At 44.6% G+C, this 22596-nt stretch overlaps 2 protein-coding genes across 4 annotated transcripts in view; one reads left to right on the forward strand and one right to left on the reverse strand.

Moving 5' to 3' along the window:
* Positions 1-44: 44 nt before the first annotated feature.
* Positions 45-13336, reverse strand: CCDC113 (coiled-coil domain containing 113). Of its 2 annotated transcripts, none has more exons than XM_048515289.1 (9): positions 13042-13336; positions 10736-10865; positions 8996-9157; positions 7306-7461; positions 5938-6018; positions 4253-4408; positions 2795-2902; positions 1059-1214; positions 45-205 (listed from the first exon to the last, which is right to left on the reverse strand). In XM_048515289.1, the coding sequence occupies exons 1-9, from the start codon at positions 13185-13187 to the stop codon at positions 113-115; spliced, it is 1188 nt and encodes a 395-aa protein (XP_048371246.1). In that variant the 5' UTR covers positions 13188-13336; the 3' UTR covers positions 45-112. The 2 variants fall into 2 exon arrangements, with proteins under 2 accessions (XP_048371246.1, XP_048371247.1); XM_048515290.1 differs by lacking the exon at positions 13042-13336 and adding an exon at positions 12790-13012.
* Positions 13337-13579: 243 nt separating this feature from the next.
* Positions 13580-22596, forward strand: part of CSNK2A2 (casein kinase 2 alpha 2) — a 34025-nt gene continuing 25008 nt past the window's right edge. The window contains exons 1-2 of one of the 2 annotated variants that reach the window (XM_048515292.1): positions 13580-14002; positions 15868-15979. In XM_048515292.1, coding sequence (XP_048371249.1) covers positions 13899-14002; positions 15868-15979 — 216 coding nt within the window. In that variant the 5' untranslated portion in view covers positions 13580-13898. The remainder of the gene's footprint in view (positions 14003-15867; positions 15980-22596) is intronic. The other variant, XM_048515291.1, reaches the window with a different exon arrangement.

Here is a 22596-nt window from a genome sequence, read left to right on the forward strand (position 1 = left end):
CAATGCTTTGTCAGGAAGAAGGCAAAATGAAGGCCAGGGAGATATAAGCAGTGCAACAGCGGCTGTGCTTTATTCTGATGCCAGACTTCCACACTTTTCGCCCATGTTACTGTCAGTGGGCCACTTGTCCTGGGAGGAAAGTCTGCAGCTGATGACTGGCCATCCTCGCCTTCTGCCAAACACTACGGTAGCTCAGCAGGGCCATCTGCAAGATATTAAAGGTGAAAGATTAAGGTAACATTCATTGGGCAGGAATCTCTGCCATCATTTCTATAATGAATTAATGAATTAATTGTTTTTCCTTCGTTTATACTTCATCTTTCTCCCCAGCTGGGACTCAGAGCAGCTTACCTCTCCTAAGTTTTATCTTATCACCCTACATCATTCACTAACATGCAAAATTACACGACAACGAACCCTCAACCAATGGGCGGGCAGGGCAGTCCTGTGAACCCACTGGTTCAGGGTTTGTCGTTGTGACCAAAACAGACCGAGAGGCCAACCATAAAAGAGAGGAGCAAGAATCGGCCAGAGACCACAGTGGGCAAGTTCTTGGCTGACAGCCACCCTTCTGAGGTAGGGCCATTCTCTCTGTTCAGTTTCCTATAACTCAAGTCATACCGTGTTTCCCCGAATATAAGACAGTGTCTTATATTAATTTTTGCTCCCAAAGATGTGCTATGTCTTATTTTCAGGGGATGTCTTATTTTTCCTGTGTTCTGTTCGTCGGGCATGCTTCCAAACAAAAACTTTGCTATGTCTTACATTCGGGGGATGCCTTATATTTCGCACTTCAGCAAAACCTCTACTATATCTTATTTTTCGGGGATGTCTTATATTAGGGTAAACAGGGTAGTAACCCTACACTTGCACTGATTCCACTGTGGTCCATCCCTATGCACATAGGGAATTTTGGCCCTTTTCAACTATCAGCACAGTGATGCTCAGTTACACTGGACGTTAGTACCAGAGACAGAACAGAGGCACAGAAATATCATTGTTAGTTGTGGTTTGGATATGCTTCTGACAGCAATGGCCTCGTGGCTGGATAGCCGTACCTGTGCAATTTCCACCTTCCTCTCCCAAATCTTGATGATATTGTCCAGTTCATGAACTGCTATCTTCTCATGGACATAATCAAGGACAGGAGGTACTTTGTAATATGCTAGTTGTTTCCTCAATTTTTTATTTAAGACCTCCGCCTTGATCCGCTCCTAAGAGAGAAGACAACAAAATGACTTTGAACTGAAGATCTTGCTTTGGCACCTGCATTTTGACGGCAGTTCCGAGGCATGTGTGTAACTGAGGTTGGGAAAATAGTGTGAAGGGGGGGGGGGGTTTGCGGGGAGAGAAGAACAATCATCTTCCTTTAACACCAAACAGAAAAACAGGAGGCTATCTGATAACATTTTGCCTCTTGGTAGGCTCCTTCCTTGGGGGAAAGAGCCTTCAGCTGAAAACTGGCTAGCCTCCTTCACTAGTGCTCAGCACTGCACTGTGTTGACCTCTGACCAGTAACCCATCCTCTGTCCAGGGTATCGAAAGATGTGGCTTCTTATTCAGGATGTACAACCCAAAGGAGACAAATGGCCACCTACTCCCTCTGTTGACCTTTTCTTAGAGGAGTCTCTGTCTTTTACTTCCTACTCCCTTCTTGGGTTGAAACCATTTCCCTGATCTTTTTGCAAACATGATGAGCAGGAAAGTGAACATACACCAGGTGTATTATTTTGATTCCTTGGTGAGGCCAGTAAGCGAGCAAAGGTGTCCTAGGCAATGCCAAGGTTTCACTTGACTAGTAATGTTTCTTTTCAAACATGGTTAATGTATACTCTGAACAAAAGCAAAACCCGAAGAGATGCAATGTACCATACATGTACCAATAGAAATACGCGTTGCACCAAGCCGCTGGCACAAAAGCCCAATTGTTTTAATATATTAATATATCTTAATGCCTACTAATTGTAAGGTCAAAACATTGACACCATAAGTACATTAAATCATAACATTCATGTCTGGGAACAGCAAAATGCAAACATTAAGCCAGGCAGATGGATGCTAATCATGCTTGCAAAGCTGAACTTCTCCTGTATTTATTTTAAACATTTGTATACCATCTTATCTCCTTAGAATCAAAGCAGCTACCCCAATGCAACACTGGATTTCAGGGAGATAAAACTCAGCAGTTTAAGTAACAAGATTTTTTAAAATGCACAGATAAAAAATACACGGAATTAAAAAGAACGGATTACAGCTGTAAAAGCACAGAGTTAAAAATGACATAAACAAAATCACACAGAATCAAGGACACATTAATTAAAAAGGAATACAGCCAAATCTGCTGAAACAGACTACCCTCCACCAGATGCTCTCTGCAGTAAACTTATCTAATGCTCTTTTCTACATGAAGTGAGGGAAGGCTGTTCCAAAGGGCGGGATACCCCACAAGAAAAGCCTGTGGCTGGCTGCTGCTGCTGCATGGAAAGTCCTAAAGGAGGACTCCTCTAGGAGAAGGTTTGAATAATGTAGCTGGCAAGTGGAAGCGTTGCTTTATGAACCCAAAACTGCTGCTACAGTCAATCAGACTTGAGTCTTGCTAGGAAGCAAGTCTTGTTCTGGGCATGGACTCCAGGGGCTGGTGGGAATCGTAGTTCACGAACATCTGGAGGGCCAGAGTTGGACACCCTGGCCTATACTTTTAAATGAAGGCCTGCTTACCTTAGTATGGCTTAAAAGATATCCCCAGAAATCTGAAGCCTGGCTTGACATCACATGCACCTGCCTTCATTCCTACCTTCTCAACAACTATGAATTCTCGGTCAATTTTTTCCAACGACTCCTTTCTCTGAGTGATGTCTTTCACCAGGCGGGCAGCCACTGCTGTCGCAGTCTGTAGCTTTCTCTGAAATATAACAACGTGGGCCAGACAGAATTGAGCAGAAGGGAAATTCAGATTAATTTTGCTCAACAAAGTGAGGGAAAGCCCCCTCAAGCCTTGTAAGCAGAAGCAGCTGGAAAGTTAAACATGCAGTGCTCAGCCCAGCCTTGAGACACCAGATGCCTCCTGCAAAATTGTCCAGTCTCTGAAACTTATTTAAGACCCTTCAGAGTTGTTATTCAGTGTTTTTACTCCAGGAATTTCCAGACAATGAACCAGAGACACCAACATAAATGAAGTGTTTCGCAAAACTTCTAAGAATGAGAACAGAAAGGAGGCAGGTCTCCTCTCCCACGGGATCTTTGCTGCGCCTTCAGGGAAATCAAAGATATCCCCAAACCAGATGCAAAAGGGCTGTTAGCTTATACAGATGAGGGCATTGCAGCATATTCAGTTTGTCATGGAGGGAGAAAGACTACATCTCCTGCTGTCTCCTCTGCTAAGAATGGAAGGAATTGAAACCGCCTCGTCTTTTGCATCTGACTTACAGTGCAATGACTACCTGTCCCAAAAAGCAGTTCCCATATTAATGGTTGGAGAAAGTTGCAAGACCAATTCTTGCATCAGTGATGGAAGAAGGTCTGGGAGGCAGGATCAGTACAAAACATGGAATCATCTCCATTTTATCCTCATTTTATCCTGGTCCTTTGGAACTGGTCCTGCCTCCCAGACTTTCTTATGTGAAGTAGGTTAGGAGTGAAACCATGTTACTGACCCAAGGTCACCCAGCAAGCTGCCATGGTGGAATCAAGATTTGAACCTGGTTTTCCCAGATGTTTGTCTAACTCTCTAATCCCTAAATCACACTGGCTCACAGGCAGGGGACGACATACCTACCAGCTCTTGAAGGCCCCTGGGGCACATGGCTCAGCTCCTTCAGGGAGCACCCCAGCAGCCAAAGTACAGAATGCAGCTGGAGAGACAGAGGCTGCAAGCCTGCAACCACTGAGAAATGAAGAGAAGCTCCTTGGCTTGCGGTAGAGCATAGATCATGGTTAAACCCCTAACGCAGTGGTTCTCAACCTTCCTAATGCCACGACCCTTTAATACAGTTCCTCGTGTGGTAACCCCCAACCCTAACATTTATCCATTTACAGATGGAGAACACTGATGCAGAGAGTCTTAGGTGATTCCTGTAAAAGGGTCATTCGATCCCCAAAGGGGTCCTGACCCCCAGGTTGAGAACCACTGCCCTAATGTTTGGTGTAGATGGAAACCCCTGATTTTGGGTGGAGAGATTCATCCAGCTGTTGTCTTAAACTGGGTCTCTAGGGCCAGATGGCAGCAGTAAGCTGAAATCTCCCTCCAACTTACTTTGTAGGAGTTGAGAATGTGGAGGCCACTGCCCACAGTCATCTTCTGCCGCAGCAGATCCTGGTTCCGCTCCTCAATTTTCTCCAGGAACTGGGCATTCTCAATCTTCAGCTGCTGGAAATCAACCTCGTGAAGCGCCTCCCCCAGCTCTTCCTTCTGCAAACCAAGCAAGCAATACTGATAATTGCTGACCAAGCGAGCCAAGTGCAAAGAGGCCTCTGCCTCCTTAAAAAGCTCTTTAAGGACTTTGAGGCTGGAACACAAGCCACAGTCCTGATGTTTTTATTTTATCACCCAACCTTGCCAGAAGAGACTGAAGAACAAACAACTTTGTTTGGCAAAAATAGGAGGAAATGCAATGTTTGGCTCCACAAACATACAGAAGCAGAGAGGACTGGAATCATTTAGACTGGCAATTGGGACATGGTCCCAAAGTGATGAGAAGTAGGCTGCAGCTGCACTTTTCTTACCACTACCATACTTTTCTTACCACACTACAAGGCAGTAGATTCCAAACCATACTACAGTGGTTATACTACAATAAAGAAATGTAACTAAATAACTAAAAGCTACTGAAAACCCAAAGTCCCCACCGCCAACAGAAAGCTGGCCCGCTGCCTCTGTGCTTGCTTGTTTCTAATTGGCTTTCCTCTGATGGATAATTCTGCCCCATCTCTACATTAGATGTGATTGAAGCAATCTTTTCTGGATCAACCAACAGTGGAGGGTACTTGCTATGTCTCTGAGTCACTATTGTGAACTTGCCTTTTTCCAACTGGAAGATAAAACTCAGAATAGTGACTGCAATAACACAGAAAATGGGCAATTTTTAACTCTCAGTACTATTGGAAAATAAGAACATTTAGATACAAGAGTCAAGGATGTCTTCCAGGAAAAATATGCATCTCAGCTGTTGGGAAGAATACTGCAACATTCAGCTGAGAGGACGGGGGGAAACATCTTGGAGGAGGCAGTCTTGCTTCTGGGAAGTGGCTGCGCCATACTCCAGTCACAGGCATGATCCATTAGAATCTCTGTGATACTCACTGCATGGAAAAGGTGTCATGAGATTACTGACAGTCTGGGAAAATCGCAAGAGCCAGAAATGGCTCAGCGGGAAGTGTCAGTCTGGATCTACTGTCCCTGGGGGGCGTGGCAAGGTATAAAAACAGGATACCAGGAGAATTCTCTCTCCATGCTACTAATGGACAAGATGAAGTCCACAAGGACTGGGATCCAGGGGTTTATAACTTCTGAATGGGGAGGTTCCGTTCATCAAAGTAGCATGACTATCAGGCACCAAAGTACCCAACAAAATCTGTTTTGGGTCAATTGTCACATTTGCTGTTGGGAAGGGATTTCCCCCCAGAGCCTATATGGTGGAAACGCTCGCAGAGATTGCCATTCCTTGTTATTGGGTCTTGGTTCACTTGCCTGAGTCATCTGAGTGCAGTTGGCCTGCAAAACCTTCTCTTTACTACTGGCACCCATTGGGACACTTGACTACAAGGACTTTGGCTCCTTCTAAGATGATAATCGCAGTGCCCCGTTACAGAGATGGTCGTAATTTTAAAAAAAAAGGACTAAAAGGGAACACACAGCAACGGCATATCAGTGGCAGGATTCTATAACTTGGTCAGACCTGTCAAGATGCACTTTTTGAAATGTAACAGGCGCATAAATACCTGCTTGAGCTGCATCTGCATTTTCTTCTTCTGGACTTTCAAGGAATCATTTTTCAAACGGATCTTCTCCTTCAGGACATCCTGAAAAAAGAAAGTCACTGACATCCTCTCTCAGTACTTGCAGGTGAATGTTGACTTTGGGCCAGATTGCTGCATGGCATTTTGGGCTCCTACCCAAAATGCCATTCAAGCGAAATAGGCCTTTTTAACACCACCTGCGCTTACCATTTGGAGCACTGTTAACCCCCTGCCCCTTTTAGACATATATTTTTCTGCAAATCTTGGCATTCCCAGGATTTGCAGAGCTGTGGCTGTAACTGGTCCTGTAATGCGGATTTTTTGATCCTCACTGGGATAAACCTTGGCAATTAGAAATTCAATTACACTTCATTTCATACAAGGACTGTCCAAAGAGCCCAATTGTTGTTGGAACATTACCATTGCTGATATTGCACGTGATATAAATAAAATTAATCCAAGCTAAGCCTATATAACCAACAAATAATGATTGAAAAGCATGTGACCCTACCAATTAAAACAATAAATTATATGATAGTCAAGACAATTGTATTTATTGTTTAGCCTGAGGCCCCCACCCACTCATGTTCTCAAAATGATATGGCAAGAACCAAATCAATTACACTTCCATGGCAAGTTTAAGGAAAATGTTAAGTATGTGAAAAAAATAGTACGCTGAAAGTGTCACATCTTAAAAGGCCCCTGCCTAAGTTTTAATCTCATGCCCTGATTGGAAAGGATTATGTACCAGAAACAGCAAGAAACTTCCTGGTTGGTTAATATCTTCTAGTCAGAGGCTGTCTGAACATGGGCAGTGAAGAGGGCTTGAAAACCTTTGAAAACTGCTCATAGAAACAGAGAAAAGGTCAGCTTTGTGTGCAACTCAAACGTCCAGTGTTCAACGGAAAAACATCACCTGTCTACACATGCAGAATGGCTTCTCCTTATCTTTACAACAAAATAAATTGAAACCCAGTTTAATTTTATACCTGACAAATGACAATGGATATTAGGGCCATATCTTCTCAGTGCCACTCATCCGAATTTCATAGGTCTGAGCTACTGAACCACAGCAACCTGTCAGTGCATTTTCTAGCTCATGATCCGAGATGATTTGGAGCTCAGGTGACTGTGATTAACTCTATGACCTCCCATCCTTCAAAAGAGGGGGAGGCTAATTCTATTCTTTCCCTCTGGGGTCCCCACCCCATTCCTGAATACTGAGAAGGCTCTAGTTTAGCATTAGCTCGATGGCTGAAATAAGTCTTGCCTGTCTCCACTTCATAGACATCAAAAGAACCATTTATGAAAGGAAAATGAGAAAAAAAATGGCTAAATTATTCCACTGACCCTGGAACGGATCTTCTCTTCCATGTATCTCAGCACCTTATCGGAAGCTATGATACTGCCTTTCTTTTTGGTTATAGTTTGGACTATGTCTTTTTCAAAGTCTGCTAAGGCTTTCTTAATGTCAACCATGCGAATATCTTCCTCCTCCAGGACAGCCTGCAGAATTCAAATCACAGCATGAGTACCAACGTATCACATTTCACTCAATCTCTGGGGAGGAGCCTGTTGGGTTTTACCACACAGAAAAGAGGCTAACACACTAGTTAAAAGGGGTAAAAGGTAAATGTTTATTGGGAACTACATTTAGGATAGGAAAAAAGGGAAAAATAACATGCTGCTGTCTCGCTAGCTAGGACGAGTCTCTGCAACTAACTTCCACAATGTAGGAGGACATTAGACCTGAGAGTATCAGTCTAAGGACAGACAAAAGGGGACCCAGCAGGACCAAGGGGTCACTAACCTTACAGCCTTCTCTAGCTGACCACTTGCCTGGTCCCTGCTGGGTCTTCTTCTCAGTTCCTTTGCACATTAGACATTGCTACATCCAACAGGGCTTAAAGCCACATGGGTCACGAAGCTGAGTTGGAAGCAAGCAGTGTGCCAATACAGAGGCACTTATGTATAGTGGCCCCTCCCTTAGATTTAAAGAAGCAATGGAGAAAATCAGTATTTAGTTGGGCCACCATTGACCTAGGTTCCTTCAATGAACTTAAAAAGGCATAATGCTGCTTAGGATGCCACGGATAATCACCTTTCAAGCAGCTCTGAAAATTTGCCCATGATCATGCAGCTGACATGCTGATACATGGGGCAGTAGCAAGGCCAGACTGAAAGGCAGGAAGCTCAATAAATATGGGGCTTGCCCACGTTCTTCTTCTAAGAAATTGTGTGAGGAAGTAACTACCAGCATCATCAAAGAATGGTTAACTTTATGGACGCTGTTTCTATGGGAGCATCTGAAGTAGGACTCCTCAAAAGTCAGTCTCAGTTCAATGGGGCTTACTCTGGATAGTGTTCTTAGGATTGCAATCTCTGTCAATATGGCACTGAATGAGGAAGTAGGAAAGAAGGCCTAATTTGCAACTATTGTTTCCAAGTTCAAGTGCCCAAATGGAGCCCTTTTTGGGCAGCACTAACAGACATTCTGGTCTTTTGTATGTTAAATAGAAGAGCAAAACCACCTCTAAGCTCGGATTATAATGTCAAAGCTAATGCTGTTGGCTTCCTGTAGGAGTCAGTTTGGCAGGCTGCGAGAAGCCACATGACTCCCCAATCAATAGTAATCAATTGAACCTTTCAAATGACCCATCCTCTGCAGAACGAAGACTGCAGTGCCTTTCAGGATCCATGAATGTCTGCCTAAAGCTTTTCCCTCTCTGGGCTTGTGGAGCCAAACAGTTGGAATACTAAATCCCAGACATTTTAAGGAACTCTGAAAGCCTTAAGTTTTAAAGTTTTTGCTTACTTGAAAAGAAAAATAAAACACCTGTAGGCTATTTATCTATGTCTTCAGTTAACTGGAGCTTTTTTGGCAATAAGGTCCACAGGTACCAGGGAACCTGCCTCATCAGACACAGGAGCAGATGCATGGCCAGAAATGCCAAACACCGATGTTAGTGGATCTGCCCTCAAATGAAGACAGAACAAAGACGAATGCAGTATGAACCAAATGCACATGGACAACTATTACCAGGTAGTTTTGCAAAACCCGTTCTGAGTTCTCCTTCATCCGCTGAATGTCTTCCTTGGTCTCCTCCAGCTCCCGTTGTGCTAAATCACACTTCTGTTCCACAGTCAAGCATATCAGTCGATCTGTTGCTACACGGGATTTAGATCTGCGCCTGCTGCGCGGCTGCAATCCAAAAGGAAAGCAAGGAACAGTATGAAGTAGTGAAGAAGCCACAACGAATGCTCTGCTAAACTCTGTCATTTGAGGCTTTCGTGGTTGAATGTTAAAAAGTTGTTAAGATGTCTTAGACAGGATTTGTGGTTGACTGGATGCAAAGATGACTTGGCAGTAACAGAGGAGAGGAGGTGAAATGGGGTGGTGTGTTGGACTGGCTTTGAGGAAACTCAGGCTCAAATCCCCACTCCTCAAAGAAAATCAGAATGGTGTAGCAGTAAAGAGCAGGTGAACTCTAATCTGGGTTTGATTCCCTGTTTCTGCCACTTGAGCTGTGGAGGCTTATCTGGTGAACTCGATTAGCTTGTGTACTCCAACACATGCCAGCTGGGTGACCTTGAGCTAGTCATAGTTCTTCGGAGCTCTCTCAGCCCCACCCACCACACAGGGGAAGGGAAAGAAGATTGTAAGCCACTTTGAGTCTCATGGGAGAGAAAGGGGGGATAAAAATCCAAACTCTTCTTCTTCTCAGTAGGGCTGGATTGTCAAAAAAAAGGGGGTAGGAAAAACCATGTATGCCCCCATGACTTCCTTGAAGAAAGGACAAATAGACTGATATGACTGATTAATAGCTAGCTGTGTAAAATGTAGATGTTAAAGCAGTGATAAAAGCATGTACTTTATATACTTGCGTATAAGTCTACTTTTTCAGCACATTTTTGTGCTGAAAAAGCCCCCCCCTCGATTTATACGCGAGTGAGGGCCCCACTTAACTCTTGTGTGACGTTCCCCCTCTCCCGTCTTCACTCTCTCCTGCCTTCTTCTCTGCCTTCCCCTTTTCAGCTTTCTCTGCCTCTGCTTCGCTCTCCTCTGCCTTCTTCTCTGCCTTCCCCCTTTCAGCCACTTTCTCTGCCTCTGCCTTCTTCTCAGCGGCGGCCAGCCCCTGGCTCTCGGTGAGTGACAGCCAGTTGACCTGGGTGAGCTGGACAAGCTGCAGGATGGAGAGGTCGGTGGCAGAGACCTTGGGATTGGTGAGATGGGAGGGGGGGTCAGTGGCAGAGACCCCAAATAGTGCCCAACCATATCTATTTTTATTTTTGAAATTTGCCAGTAGCTGCTGCATTTCCCACCCTAGACTTATACTCGAGTCAATAAGTTTTCCCAGTTTTTTGTGGTAAAATTAGGTGCCTTAACTTATATTCGGGTCGACTTATACACAAGTATATATGGTAATTGGCTGCTAACTGTAAACAGCATGGTTTTTCTCCTGCTTTTTATTATTATCAGATTATCTGGGAAACAAAAAATAATCAGACAATGTAAATTGGGAGCTAAGAGAAATGAAGTGAAATTTAAGTGTAACAAAACTGAGAAAGTAAATAAAATATTTCAGGATAAAATGGAATTGGACAATCTAAGAATCTGGAAAAAAGAGGCAAAATGAGTGCGCGTGAGTCAGACCAGCAGCTTTACAGAGCTTGGGGAGAAAAGCGGCAAGACCCATTCAATCACCACCTTCAAAGCTACAAAAATCCTGTGTTACAATAATAGGAACATCAATCCCTACCAAGCAACCCGGTTGCTTACAAATGTCACTTGCCCCAAATCCATCGAAGAGGGATGTCTTTCTGGCACGGCGTGGCTATCCTTTGGCTCCATCCGACTTAAAAATTTCTGAAATATAGCTGACTCCAGTTTGAGAATGGAATAGGCATGGCTGAAAAGAGATGACAGTTGATGTGAAGAAATTTAGCTGTTTGTATGCACTGTGTTCTTACAGAAACATGAGTGTTCTGTAGTTCAAACCAGAGGGATGCCAATGGTGTTCAAAACCCTCAAATGGCACACAGAATGCCTCCCAAGGCACTCCACTCCTTAGTGCAGTCATTATACCATAATAGCTTTCAGAGCACATTCAAGCTAGTAATGTAAGGTATGAATTTTACCTGGTTTCTCTAGGATGTTCTGTAAAATCTCCTAAATTATCTTAGAAAAATGCTAAAAATGGCAGGACTTTCCCCAATTTTTTTCCAACTTTGAAATATTTAAACACAATACCCTTCCTCAATTCTCTTTTGTCTCGGCCAGGATCCACTATGGGGCCATAGATTGTTCCCTTCTAGTCCCTGAAACAAGGACTTGCCACACAGATGTAATTATCTGTTTTTCAGTTTCCAGTCCATAAAGTTAATAATTACGACTGAGTCCTACAATGAAAGTAACAGTTTAAAAAAATGATGTCCCATTCGTCATGTGAATTCTTGTTTTGCTGCAATCAGTGACGACACCTTTGTGATTTCCTTTTTTCTCTTTTGGTGATTTAGATAATGTTCAAAAAATTAAGTATGTCACATAAAGATTTTTCTTTCTCTGGTACCGCTAATGGGGACATGGGGTATCCCATATCCCCGGGCGCACGCTGTGGCCACCCACTGCTGAGCCTCACCCCCCTCCCGCTGAGCCTCACTCAGCAATTCTTGGTGAAATTATGGGGTGAAAAATTTGTAGGATCTGAAGAGAAACCACAGTATGATTCTTGGCAAAATTATGAAGATAATGAAGTGGATCTCCTTATAGCAATGCAGGTCAGCTTTGCGGCCAACCAGCATAAAGCTGAAATTTTGCCACTTAGCTCCCATTCCTGAATGGCTCATGGAATCCAGCAAACTTCTTTTTTTAAAAGCAAGGAATTCTATGACTCATGCCTTGTTCAAAAGTGATGCTGGCTGAGGCAAAAAGAACTGGCCCTTGAAACTCTGATGTCACACAGCACCTGAGCTTCTACATGAGCAAAGAAGTGACACAGGTAACTAGCATGAGCAAAGAAGTGACACAGGTAACTAGCAGTGCACAGATGTGCCAAGTTGTTTTTGCCTCAGTCGGTGCCACTTTTCAACAAAGTCTCACAACTTTGTCTCTGTATGAAGGGCCGCTTTCCCTCAATTATTGAGCCACCCACAACTTTCTTCCTCAACAGTTGTATGCAACATGGAAATTGCCTTCATTGTCAGAACATCCCCACCCTTTCCATAACATCCCAGTGTGATGCTGCTCTCTCTAAGTAAGCTGGAAACATACTGGGGAAGTCAGTGTGGTGCAGTGGTTAAGACTGGGATCAGGAGCATTCAGGTTCAAGCCCTCACCTTACTGTGAAGATAGGTGGGTGATTCTGGGCAAGTTGTTTTCTCTCAGCTTCAGCTACCTCACAAGGTTGTTGTGAGAATACAAGGAAAGGGAGAGCATGTAATGCAGGTAGGTACAATGCACAATACAGAGAGAGAGAGAGAGAGAGAGGAAGTAATAGTGAGCTTGAGGCAGATGGGAGATAAACGTGGTAAATAGATAACGGTGCGCTGGATCCAATGAGCAAAAGGAGTTAAACGTGCAATAGCAAGAAGTAACAGTGCACCAGAGAGTAAGAATGTACTAGCTAGCAAGGAGCAGAGGTGCCCAATAGCCCATGCTAACAGACTTGGAGAAAAATGTCCTCTCCCTTTAATAGAACATGCGGCGTTTTTTACTATTATTATTTACTCATTTGTGTGTCCATAAAGTGCTTCAAGTCGCAGCTGACATATGGGATTTCCAGGCAAGAGATTAGCATTCCTTGGTGGGCTCCCACCCAAATACTAACCACTAACCAGGACTGATCCTGTTTATGAAATCTGAAGAGATCGCTAGCCTGGATCATCCAGGTCGAGACTCTTGCATGATTCTCCTCTTCTCCGCTTTATCCTCACAACAACCCCATAAGGTAGGCTAGGCTAGGAGCTGTGTGATTGTCCCCAAGTCGTCCAGCAACTTCTCTCAGAATCTAGTCCGACACGCTCCCCATTACAACTGGACGTTTTGGGTGGCGTGGAGATCCACAAACCCCCCGCTCGGCCGCCCACCTCAACTCCTGCACTGTACTGCGGAGCTCGAACAGGGAGAGCGGGGCCAAGTCCTGGAGGATCTCTTCGCCCAATTCCCTCGACTCCCCCGTATAGATGCTGCCGCGGTCCGACTCCTCGTCCGTCAACAAAGGGCGGCTATCCATCTTTCACCCGCGCCTTCGGACGATGCCCGTGTCCGTCACGCGTTTGGCACGTCCCCACGTTACCGAGTTGGTGCCAGCAGCGCCGGGAAACACCCAACGCGGTCCAGCAAAGCGTTGCCATGGCGCCGGTGGGTGGGCGGGGCACTGGAGCAGGCGGTGGGTCGGTTGCGCGCGCAGCAGCAGGAGACCTCCGGCGCTGAGAGGGTCACTGCGCCCGCGCGCGGGCCGGTGGGCGAGTTGGTTGCGCGCGCAATCCGGAGGAGTCTTTTGACGCTCAAAGGATGGGGAACGGGCGTGAGTGCTGGAGGGGCGAGCTAGTTGCGTGCGCAACCTGGAGGAGTCCGCCGGCGCTGCAGGGGGCGCTGTGGCACCGGGCCCGCACCGGCCTGGGCGGCTTCTTCTCTTGTCGAACTGGGCTGGGTCGGGAGGCGTGTCGCCGCCGCCGCTCAGGCCGAGGCCGCCGCCGCCGCCTCCTTTTCCGGGTCCGCTGCGGCGGCGAGTGAACCAGCGAGGGAGGCGAGGGGGGAGAAAAAGAGACCGAGCAGGCCGGCCTCGCCGGCTCGGCTCTGCGCCGCGGCCCTCCTGGCGCCGCCCTCGTCGCCCTTCTTCCCCGTCTCGCTGCTCCTGCTGCTGGGCCGCTGCCGCCCGCCCGCCCGCCTCAGCACCACCACCACCACCCCCCGCCCGTCGCGCCGCCTCTCCCCTGCCGCCATGCCCGGCCCAGCCGCCGGCAGTAGGGCCCGCGTCTACGCTGAGGTGAACAGCCTGAGGAGCCGCGAGTACTGGGACTACGAGGCCCACGTCCCGACCTGGGGGTAAGCAGAAGAAGGGGCGGGCGGGCTCTCCCCCCGGGGCCGGGGCTGCCTCCTTTCAGCCGACCGGCCCCCAGTGGGCGCGTGCTCCAGTGAACCGGCTCTTCCTTCCCGAGCTTGCAGGCTCTATTTTCTGCTCCCCGCCCCGAAATGTTGCATTCGCACAATTGCACCTTCTGCTTCCTCTTTCTGCCCAGGCAAAGGGAGCTCCACGGCTGGATGCTGGGAGGAGGCCGCGTCGATGGGGTGGGGTGGGGTGGGGTGGGGGGTGGAGGCGGGCCGTGGTTTCTAATGCCTTGTTTGTGGGCTCTCCAGGGCAACGGGTTGTGTGTGAAACAAAAGGTTGGACCGGGTAAAAAACAGGGGTTTGAGTATCGGAGTTTGACAGTGCAATTGTAGTACCGTAGCACTGTCCTGGGAGTGAGGCCCAATAATAACATGGGAGTAACTCCAGATTAGACCTATTTAGGATGTCGCCCTTAAAGCCCCAAGGGGCTGTGCCTAAACTTGGCATTACTGTTCCGGTATCTAAGAAAGATCTGACCTGAGTATCTCAGTAAATAATAGAGGATTCGCCACTTTGTGGAGAAAAAGGAGGTAGAAAGAGCCTTTTGTTTCTCTCCCACTGGTGTGCCCAGTGAAGTGGATGGGTGACTGATTCATGATGGATGAAAGGAAATTCTTCTTTACTCAACAATTAATTAAATTGTAGCATTCCCTTTTAGTGGATGTAGTGATGGCTTTGATCATAGAGTGGGGTTAGTCAGGTTCATGAAGGACAGGCCCAACCATAGCTGGTAGCCAGAATGCGTAAGCGGAATCCCCATGTACAGAAGTAGTCAATCTCTGATTACAAGTTCCAGGAGGCAAAATTGGGAAGGCTGCATCTTCTGTGTTTTGACTCTTCAAACTGGATCACAGTGTGAGACAGGATGCTAGACTAGATGATCACTAGTCTGATCCAACTGGGCACTTCTAAATATTTCTGGGATGAGATCTTCAGTCAAATGTGAGGCAGGTCAGTATGTTTCTAACAAGGGACAAATTTTGCAATAGCATTACTTTGGGTCTCAACTTTAACTTCTTTTTTTGCACCCATTCACAATAATTAGTATCAGATCATGTGGGAAAGACCTCTTTGGCTGGGGTGAGCCCTTTTGTGGAAAAAGAGATCCAAGGCACACACTTAATGCTTCTGCTTGTTGGCAGAAATGAATGCATCAGTTTAGAGCCGTGGCATACAGCCTGAAAGCATACCTATAAGATTAAATGTTATTAGTTTCTTTGAATTCCTTTTTGTATCTGAACCAGAGTGGCAGTTGGATTGATCTGGACTTTGGAAATAGGTAGTGCTAATTAGGAATGTTATCCTGTGACTGGTTAGGGAGCAATTTATCCTTCCCTGTTTTCTTGTTGGGATGTTTGTAGGAAAGGGAAGAGGAAAAAGTCTCATGTAGAGAATTGTCTTCCTCACCCAAGGGCTGTGAGGGAGAAACAGGCACACCACCCCTAACATGTATTTCAGAACATAAGTCAAGGCAGATGTCGACTGGTTGATTTAAAGGACTCTGGCAGCTGTTGGCAGATTTCCTGATCTCATGGTTACAGATGGATAGCACGTGTTCAGAATTCTTAGCTCGGATGATTTTATTTTTTTATCTCCTCCCCTGCATCTGGTATAATACTGAGATGGTAGCTACGAAGACTCTTCTATCTAGCAATCAATGGAGTGTGGTGTTGAAGTAAATCTCACTGGTTCTCCCACATCCGGAAAGAATCTAATGCATGATCTTCTCTCACTTGGAGGGGTTAGGAGAGAATTTCAAGTTTGTAACTCTAAAGCTTGTTTTTCTTTTCTCTATCTGCAGTAATCAAGATGATTATCAACTTGTCCGGAAACTCGGCCGGGGGAAATATAGTGAAGTCTTTGAAGCTATTAACATCACCAACAATGAGCGAGTGGTTGTGAAAATTCTTAAGGTGAGTTTTTGCAGGGTACCTCTGAAGCTTCAATAAAGTTGTATAATCTTTCCTACAGCTGAGTAATAGATCGTTCTTACTATTCTAATTTGTAACCATTTGAACTTTTAAATCTAGAATGGGAGTTGGGCCACTGAATTTTATCTCTGTTTTTTACTGATCTTTTGGCAATCATGTTCCCTCCCTTTGTGTCTTGGAAAACTAAAACTGGAATGAAATCCTTTTGTGAAGGAACAACATCATGCCTTGTTTTTGAATAATATCACATATACTGATACCATGCAGTAAAATAGTGAATGGTAGAGCCTACTGGGCGGAATAGATATTAAGTTATGTGAATAGTAGTACAAAGCCTGTAGGGGAATTATTCCATTAATTTTTTTGATGATTTGCATTATCCTGGCAAGAGCTGTGTCATAGTGACTACCTGGATGGATTTTGAACAAGCATGTTTGAATGTTGCTATTGGTAGTAAAGCAGTACATGCTAATGTTAGTCAGCTTACCTTAAAATTAGGTGGGAAGCATATTTATCACTGTATTGCATTTGGTCTCACAGCATTTTAACAGGATAACAGTTTAGTGGCACGTTTAAAAACTAACAAAATTATTGTGGTATATGCTTTTGTGAGTCAAATCTGTTTTTTTTTTTAAGTGCATGAAATGTAACAGCCAGTTGGCAGGGAGAAGGGGAGAAATATCTGAAGTAGCTAACAAGAGAGGGGTGGGGGGATGTGGTGGTTACATCAAGAAGAGGCTAGAACATTATCTCAGGATGCATATCGGTGGTCTTAAAGTTGCAGGGCACAGATGAAAATAAGATCCAGTCAAAAGAATAAGTGGCCATAGTCTGGGCATGGATTACTAAAGCCCAACAGTTCTTGAATTGGCAAAGTAGGATAAATCCGAGTAGTGTGCATAAACCTGAAAAGAATAATTGCTTTCTGCAGTATCTTCGTTTTTAAATGACTTGTCTTTTATCTTTTTTGCGTATAGACGTGAGTTTGCTGAGTTAATTGCTGAAGGGCATTGCTAGTTCATGATAGCATATATTACATTAAAATATGTACAGGTGAATGAGCCAGTGGCAATACAATGAGTGCTGTAGTATTGTTGCTAGAGTAGGTGTGAGAGATGTGGGTGGGGCTGGTTGTCCCTTGTTTCTTTGCTGGGAGGTCTGTTAATGCTGTAAATTAGTTGTTCAGGTTGGGAGTCTGTAAAGCAAGACCAAGACTGCTCTCTGAGGAGGAAGGGATGGTCTTCCAGAAGTGACTATGTGTCTCTGATGATGCACTGAAAAGATTCCAGGACTGGGCCTTAGGTGATAAACGGTAGCAATCCATTACATTTTATGCTAGGGCTGTCCTGTGGAAGAGGACTCTTGGGTTCCGACCTAGCCTTGTACTGTACTTTAATAAATGTTGGATGTAAATCCTACATAAGCCTGTCTATTTCTGTGCCATCACTCAGAACTAAAGTTTGCTGCAATGTCTTCTGAAAGAACTCCTCCTAAGTCTCAGTTGGTGGGCTATGTATCTGAAATGAAGCTTCATTTGTTCTTGGCTCCTGCCTTGTGAGAATGAGCTATGAGCAAAGAAGCCACACCTCAAATCTCACAGCCACCATGAATCAGTGGGTGGGCTTAGGCGCGGAAGCAACATGCACTGCCAGACCGAAGTAGAAATGCAGTTCTTCACGGCTTCAATAGTCCTGTGTAAGGTGAGGATGTTTGTCAGTTGGGCACCTGTTATTTTACCAAGGAACGTCTGTTGGAAGAATTATAATTAACTCCCTAATCTTACCTTGCCTTGATCATTGGTTCCACTTTTCCAGGTAGTACTATGATAATCAAGGAGCAGCTCGAATTAGTGAATAGGAAAAGGGATGCTATCCTGAGCCTCTTGGAGGAAAAGCAGAGCAACAGTGTGATAGGTAGTAAATTCTGTGTTCGGGAGCGGAGGATCTGTGTGGTTGCCACCTCCCATATGGAGACCAAACAGTAGTTAAAAATGCACATTAACATTTAAACTTTTTTTGCATTTGCAGTGGCATACTGGGCATATTCAGTAGTCCTCTTGTCTGAAATGCTGCTAGTACATCAGCAGTTCATAATAAGTTGGAAGGTCCTGATGCTTCTCCAAGGCCAGCCTTTGTGCCCTTGATGGAAGGTGCCGGAGCTCTGTGTGCGCGTTGGTTTTCCTCAAAATATTTTGCAAGAGTAACATGCTTATCTTGACCCAGCCAGTGTAGAGCAGCTACTTACAAGGGGGAGGCTCTTGTGAAACGTGACACACAGTTAACTTCCTGGGTTTGATGTGATTCTGCAGTTTTGCTACTGTCCTGATTCTGTGTGCTGTATTGCTAAATCAGAGGGTTGCACATTTTAACGAAGCAACGGAGGGCAGCATTTAAGGCATTAGTTTGTGTTGTGGAGTTCCTCAAACCACTAAGGCAGGGCTCTGCTCCAAGGAGCTTACAGTCTGGTCTTTCAGTCAGGAGAGATGACAGAGAGGCCTAATGTAAGGGAGGCCAGGGCTGTGGCAGCTGTTCCATTGAATTTGTATTTTTAAAGCACTGGAGTCTGTGCAGAGCCAACATTTACAACCCTTTGAGAACTTTGCTGTCGGTGTCTCCTGGGTATACAACATGCCCTATGTATGATATTTTATTGGATAACTCTTAGCATAAGTTGCATGCATCTTACTGGGAGCAGTCCCCATTTAACACGGCTTACTTTCTTAATGCTCTGAGCTAGTCTTCAAGCAAGCAAATATAATTTCTAAAGATAATTTTTCTAATTGATTTATGTGCGTAGTCAACCCAGACTTCCATTTCCCAAGTTTTCTTCAGAGGTTTTTTTTTGTTTATTTATTTTCCCCATGTTTTTGCTATCAAGTTGCAGCCTGCAGGGTTTTCAGGGCAAGAGACAATCAGATGTGGTTTAGCATAGTCTGCCTCTATAGTGTCCCTGGTATTCCTTGGTGGTCTCCCATCCAAATACTGCCCAGGGCTGAATCTGCTCAGCTTCTGATATCTGACAAGATCTCCCAACCTGGGCTATCTAGGGCGGATTCCGCATGGGCCAAAAACAGCGGTGTGCAAACTGTGTGAAATGGTTTAAAATGGTGTAAAAGGGTTTACACCGTTTTCACACCACTGTTTTTGGCCCATGTGGAATCCGCCTAGGTTTGGGCTACTCAGTCTATTGAAGGTTCTAAACAACCTCTCAGCACTTTTTATGTAACTGCCATCGTGCCTTTTGACATAGTAATAGAATGTAAGACATGCACAGCACCCACATAGTGGATATAGCATGATTATCTGACCCAAAAACCGTCATCAGTAAGCAGGGGGATTCAAAGGGGAAGACAAATGCCATCGCACTCTGCAGCCTGCCTTTCTTATTCCATCTACACCTTTCCCTCCCTTCCTTGTGCTTTCCCTCACTTGCTCTGACTCTCATTCTTCAGCCCCCCTTTCTTTTATTAGTTTCTATTTTCTGCTCTTAGTTCTCCTCTCCACCTACCAGAGTCCCTGTGTCTTCTTCCCTTTCCTAACCCAGTTTCTGCTTTTAACCCCTGCAAAATAGTTTAAAAGTGCAAAGAACTTTGAACACTGTCTTGCGAGATCATGGCTGCCATTTTGAGTTGTGCAGGTGATTGGTGTCTGGAGCATACTATTCAAACCCAAAATGGTAGCTGTAACATAGTCTTGCAGGATATTTTCACCTTTAAACCCACCCTCCCACCCCTTTGATTTTAAGATTTTTCTGCAAACTTAGAAGTTTTTCTGGTTTGCAGAAATGTCTGTTCTAGCGTTGGGTGCCTCCATTTTGTGGATTTTGCAATCCATGTGGTGGGACCACCCATTGCTGTTAGGTAGATATATTGCATTTATTTTATAATATTTAAATTCAGCCTTATCTCCTCAAATTCAAGTAGCTAGCAAAGAAGCAAGTTGTAAATGCATAAAAACAGTTCATCCACCAAATGTCCTCTGAAATTGCACCATTTTGCAATCCTTCTTGAATGCGCTAAGTGAAAGTACATTCCACACCCACATTGGAAGGACTGGACATAGCACAGAAAAATCCCACAACCTGATTGTTGCCAGATGGGCAATCCTAAAAGAGGACACTACAAGGAGAAAGTTGTCTGAAGAACATGGCCGGTACAGGGGAATATACCAGGAGATATGCTGCAATAAGTATGAGATTCCTAGGCTGAGAATGTGATAAACATCAATTTGAATTTAGCCTGGAAGTAAATACAGAACCAGTACAGTTGACACCATGGTGAAGTTATATATTCCAAGCAATTGACGGAATTTTCACTGCTGTGTTTTGTGCTAATCAAAGCTTCCGAGATTCCTTCTTACAATAGTCCAGTCTGGAGTTTAATAGTAGCATAGAAAAGAACAGCTCAGTTCTAAGGGGGAGGCAGTTTGCAAGGAACATGTAACTCAAAGAAGGTACCCTTAGCAACAGCTTATTTATCCATTGATGCATCTGGGTCCATGGGCACCCGCAAATTCTTAGCTAAAGTTCTCTTTAATAGACTGTTAATCCTGTACCAACCAAACACTCTGACTTCCCAGCCTCTGAACATATCTTGCCTTGAAATCCCTACCGGGGCTGCCATAAGTCAGATGTGACACAAAAATAATAATGAAATAATAATTTAAAAAATTACTCTTGCTTAAATTTTAGCCAGAGATCATAATCCAAGACCAATAGTGATGTTCTAGTCCTGATGCCAGACTGAAATGAACCAAAATTAGTAAAAAAAATTAGTCAAAATCCAGAAAAATCAGGGGTTATTTTCCTGTAACCTGCTCTGTCACCTTGTTCCAAAAGGGGAGAGTGAGCGCAAGTCAGCACATTCTGGGTACCCAAAGATGATTTCTCAAAGAAGTCTAATCACATCTTCTTTCAGCTGTGAAGGGAATACCCTTTGGGAGAACAGCATATTAATCTTCCTTTGGAGAGTTTCCAGTTTCTCCCAGCACTGTTTTAATAGTCAGGATGGCAAGGATCCAGTATAAGGTAGTTGCTTATACTGCTACTGATGCGTTGGGTCATGTTAATGTTTTTGAGCCGCTGTAAATAATGCAAGATCTTCCTCGAGTCATAAATCTTTCTCACTTACCCCTTGATCAGTTCCTCCTTTCTAGACTTTTAAAATTTATTCTCCATATGCAATGCTGAATTGTCTTACACAGGAGGGAACATATGGATCCTTGAACTTTTCTACAGTTGGACTTGGACTTTTCTACAGTTACTTGCTAATCAAATTAGCATTGAATATATGTGAAAGCAATTTTTCTGAAAACTGTGTGGGTGAAAACACTATTAAATAAGTAACTGTAAATTTGTTGGTTAATTCAACTAGGATTTTATTTGTTTTGGGGATAAATCCATCGTGTACTTTGAGATTGAAAAAGTAAGGGTGGAATACTTGAAGGCTGGAAAAATCAGTGGCAGTTGCTGTTTGTTATAAGCAAGTGGAGGTTATTTTGGTTGATTGATGTCTGTCGATTAAGAAGGTAGCCGTGTTCGTCTACAAAACAAGTTAGAGTTGAGCCAGTAGCACCTTAGAGACCAGCAAGATTTTTGGGGACTTTTGAGAGCCAAAGCTGATGAAAAGAGCTTTGAGTTTCAAAAGCTCATAGCCCAAAATCTTGTTGGTCTCTAAGGTGCTGGTGGACCGTAATCTTGATAGATGCATGTGATACATGTACTCTTGTGAGGAAGTTAAGATTGTCAGTGACTCCCCAGTACATGTACCCTAATTAGAGAACAGGTTTTGTTGCTTCAGAATACTTTTAAACGTCAGTTTCAGCTGGTAAAAACTTGGTTCATATCTAGGCATCCTCTTGGCATCTTCCACAACAAAACCAATTAATGCTAAGAAGAGTTCTCTTTGCTGTTTTCTTGTATGAGCTTTACTGAGATACAGGACAGTTGCGGCATGCATTCTAAAAGAAACCTTGGGTGCATTAGAAATCTGGTGGAGTATTGAGAATAGCTTTGATAATAGTTTATCCCTGGATTAAAAATCTGTAGAAGGGATGGGGAAAGATGGATTTTTGGAAAGTGTTGCTAAATATGATTATGGACAAGAGAGACAAACGAACTAGAAAAGAGAAGCAAACTTTAAAGAGGATCACAACAAATCGAATTTGACCGTTTTAAAGCGGATTCTGCACAGGCCAAAATAATTGTTGTTGGCCTGGTAAAAACACCAGTTGGGGGAGGGGAACTTCTCATGGCTGCCACCTCCAAATTGAGGCAGTGCTGCTCTCCCCCTTCAATGGTGTTTTCTTGACTCGCCAAATGAGCGAGTCTATTGGCACTGTGTGGACGCTGCTGTTTTCTGGCACACTGCATTTTTTTTACAAACTTACCTCCTCGTCCCTGCATAGCTCCGTCAGGACGAGGGGACACGACCCCTGCTCCAACCGCCCGGGCCATTGCCAGGGCCATGAGGGCATGTCCCCTAATCCTGACTATGCAGGGACGAGGAGGTAAGTTTGTAAAAAGCAGCGGTGCACCTCGTGGAGAGGAAGCTTCGGGGCTGCTCGCGCACACGTGTGCGGACAGCCCCAGACCAGTGCCGA

This window comes from Sphaerodactylus townsendi, linkage group LG14 (assembly GCF_021028975.2).
Source record: "Sphaerodactylus townsendi isolate TG3544 linkage group LG14, MPM_Stown_v2.3, whole genome shotgun sequence".
NCBI lineage: Eukaryota > Metazoa > Chordata > Lepidosauria > Squamata > Sphaerodactylidae > Sphaerodactylus > Sphaerodactylus townsendi.

Coding starts and splice junctions, on each gene's coding strand:
- CCDC113 (XM_048515289.1), bottom strand. CDS start 13,187: ATGGATAGCCGCCCTTTGTTGACGGACGAGGAGTCGGACCGCGGCAGC. Junction 9,158..10,735: donor ATTTGGGGCAAGTGACATTT/GTAAGCAACCGG, acceptor TTTGGATTGCAG/CCGCGCAGCAGGCGCAGATC. Junction 1,215..2,794: donor AATTCATAGTTGTTGAGAAG/GTAGGAATGAAG, acceptor CTTCTCTCTTAG/GAGCGGATCAAGGCGGAGGT.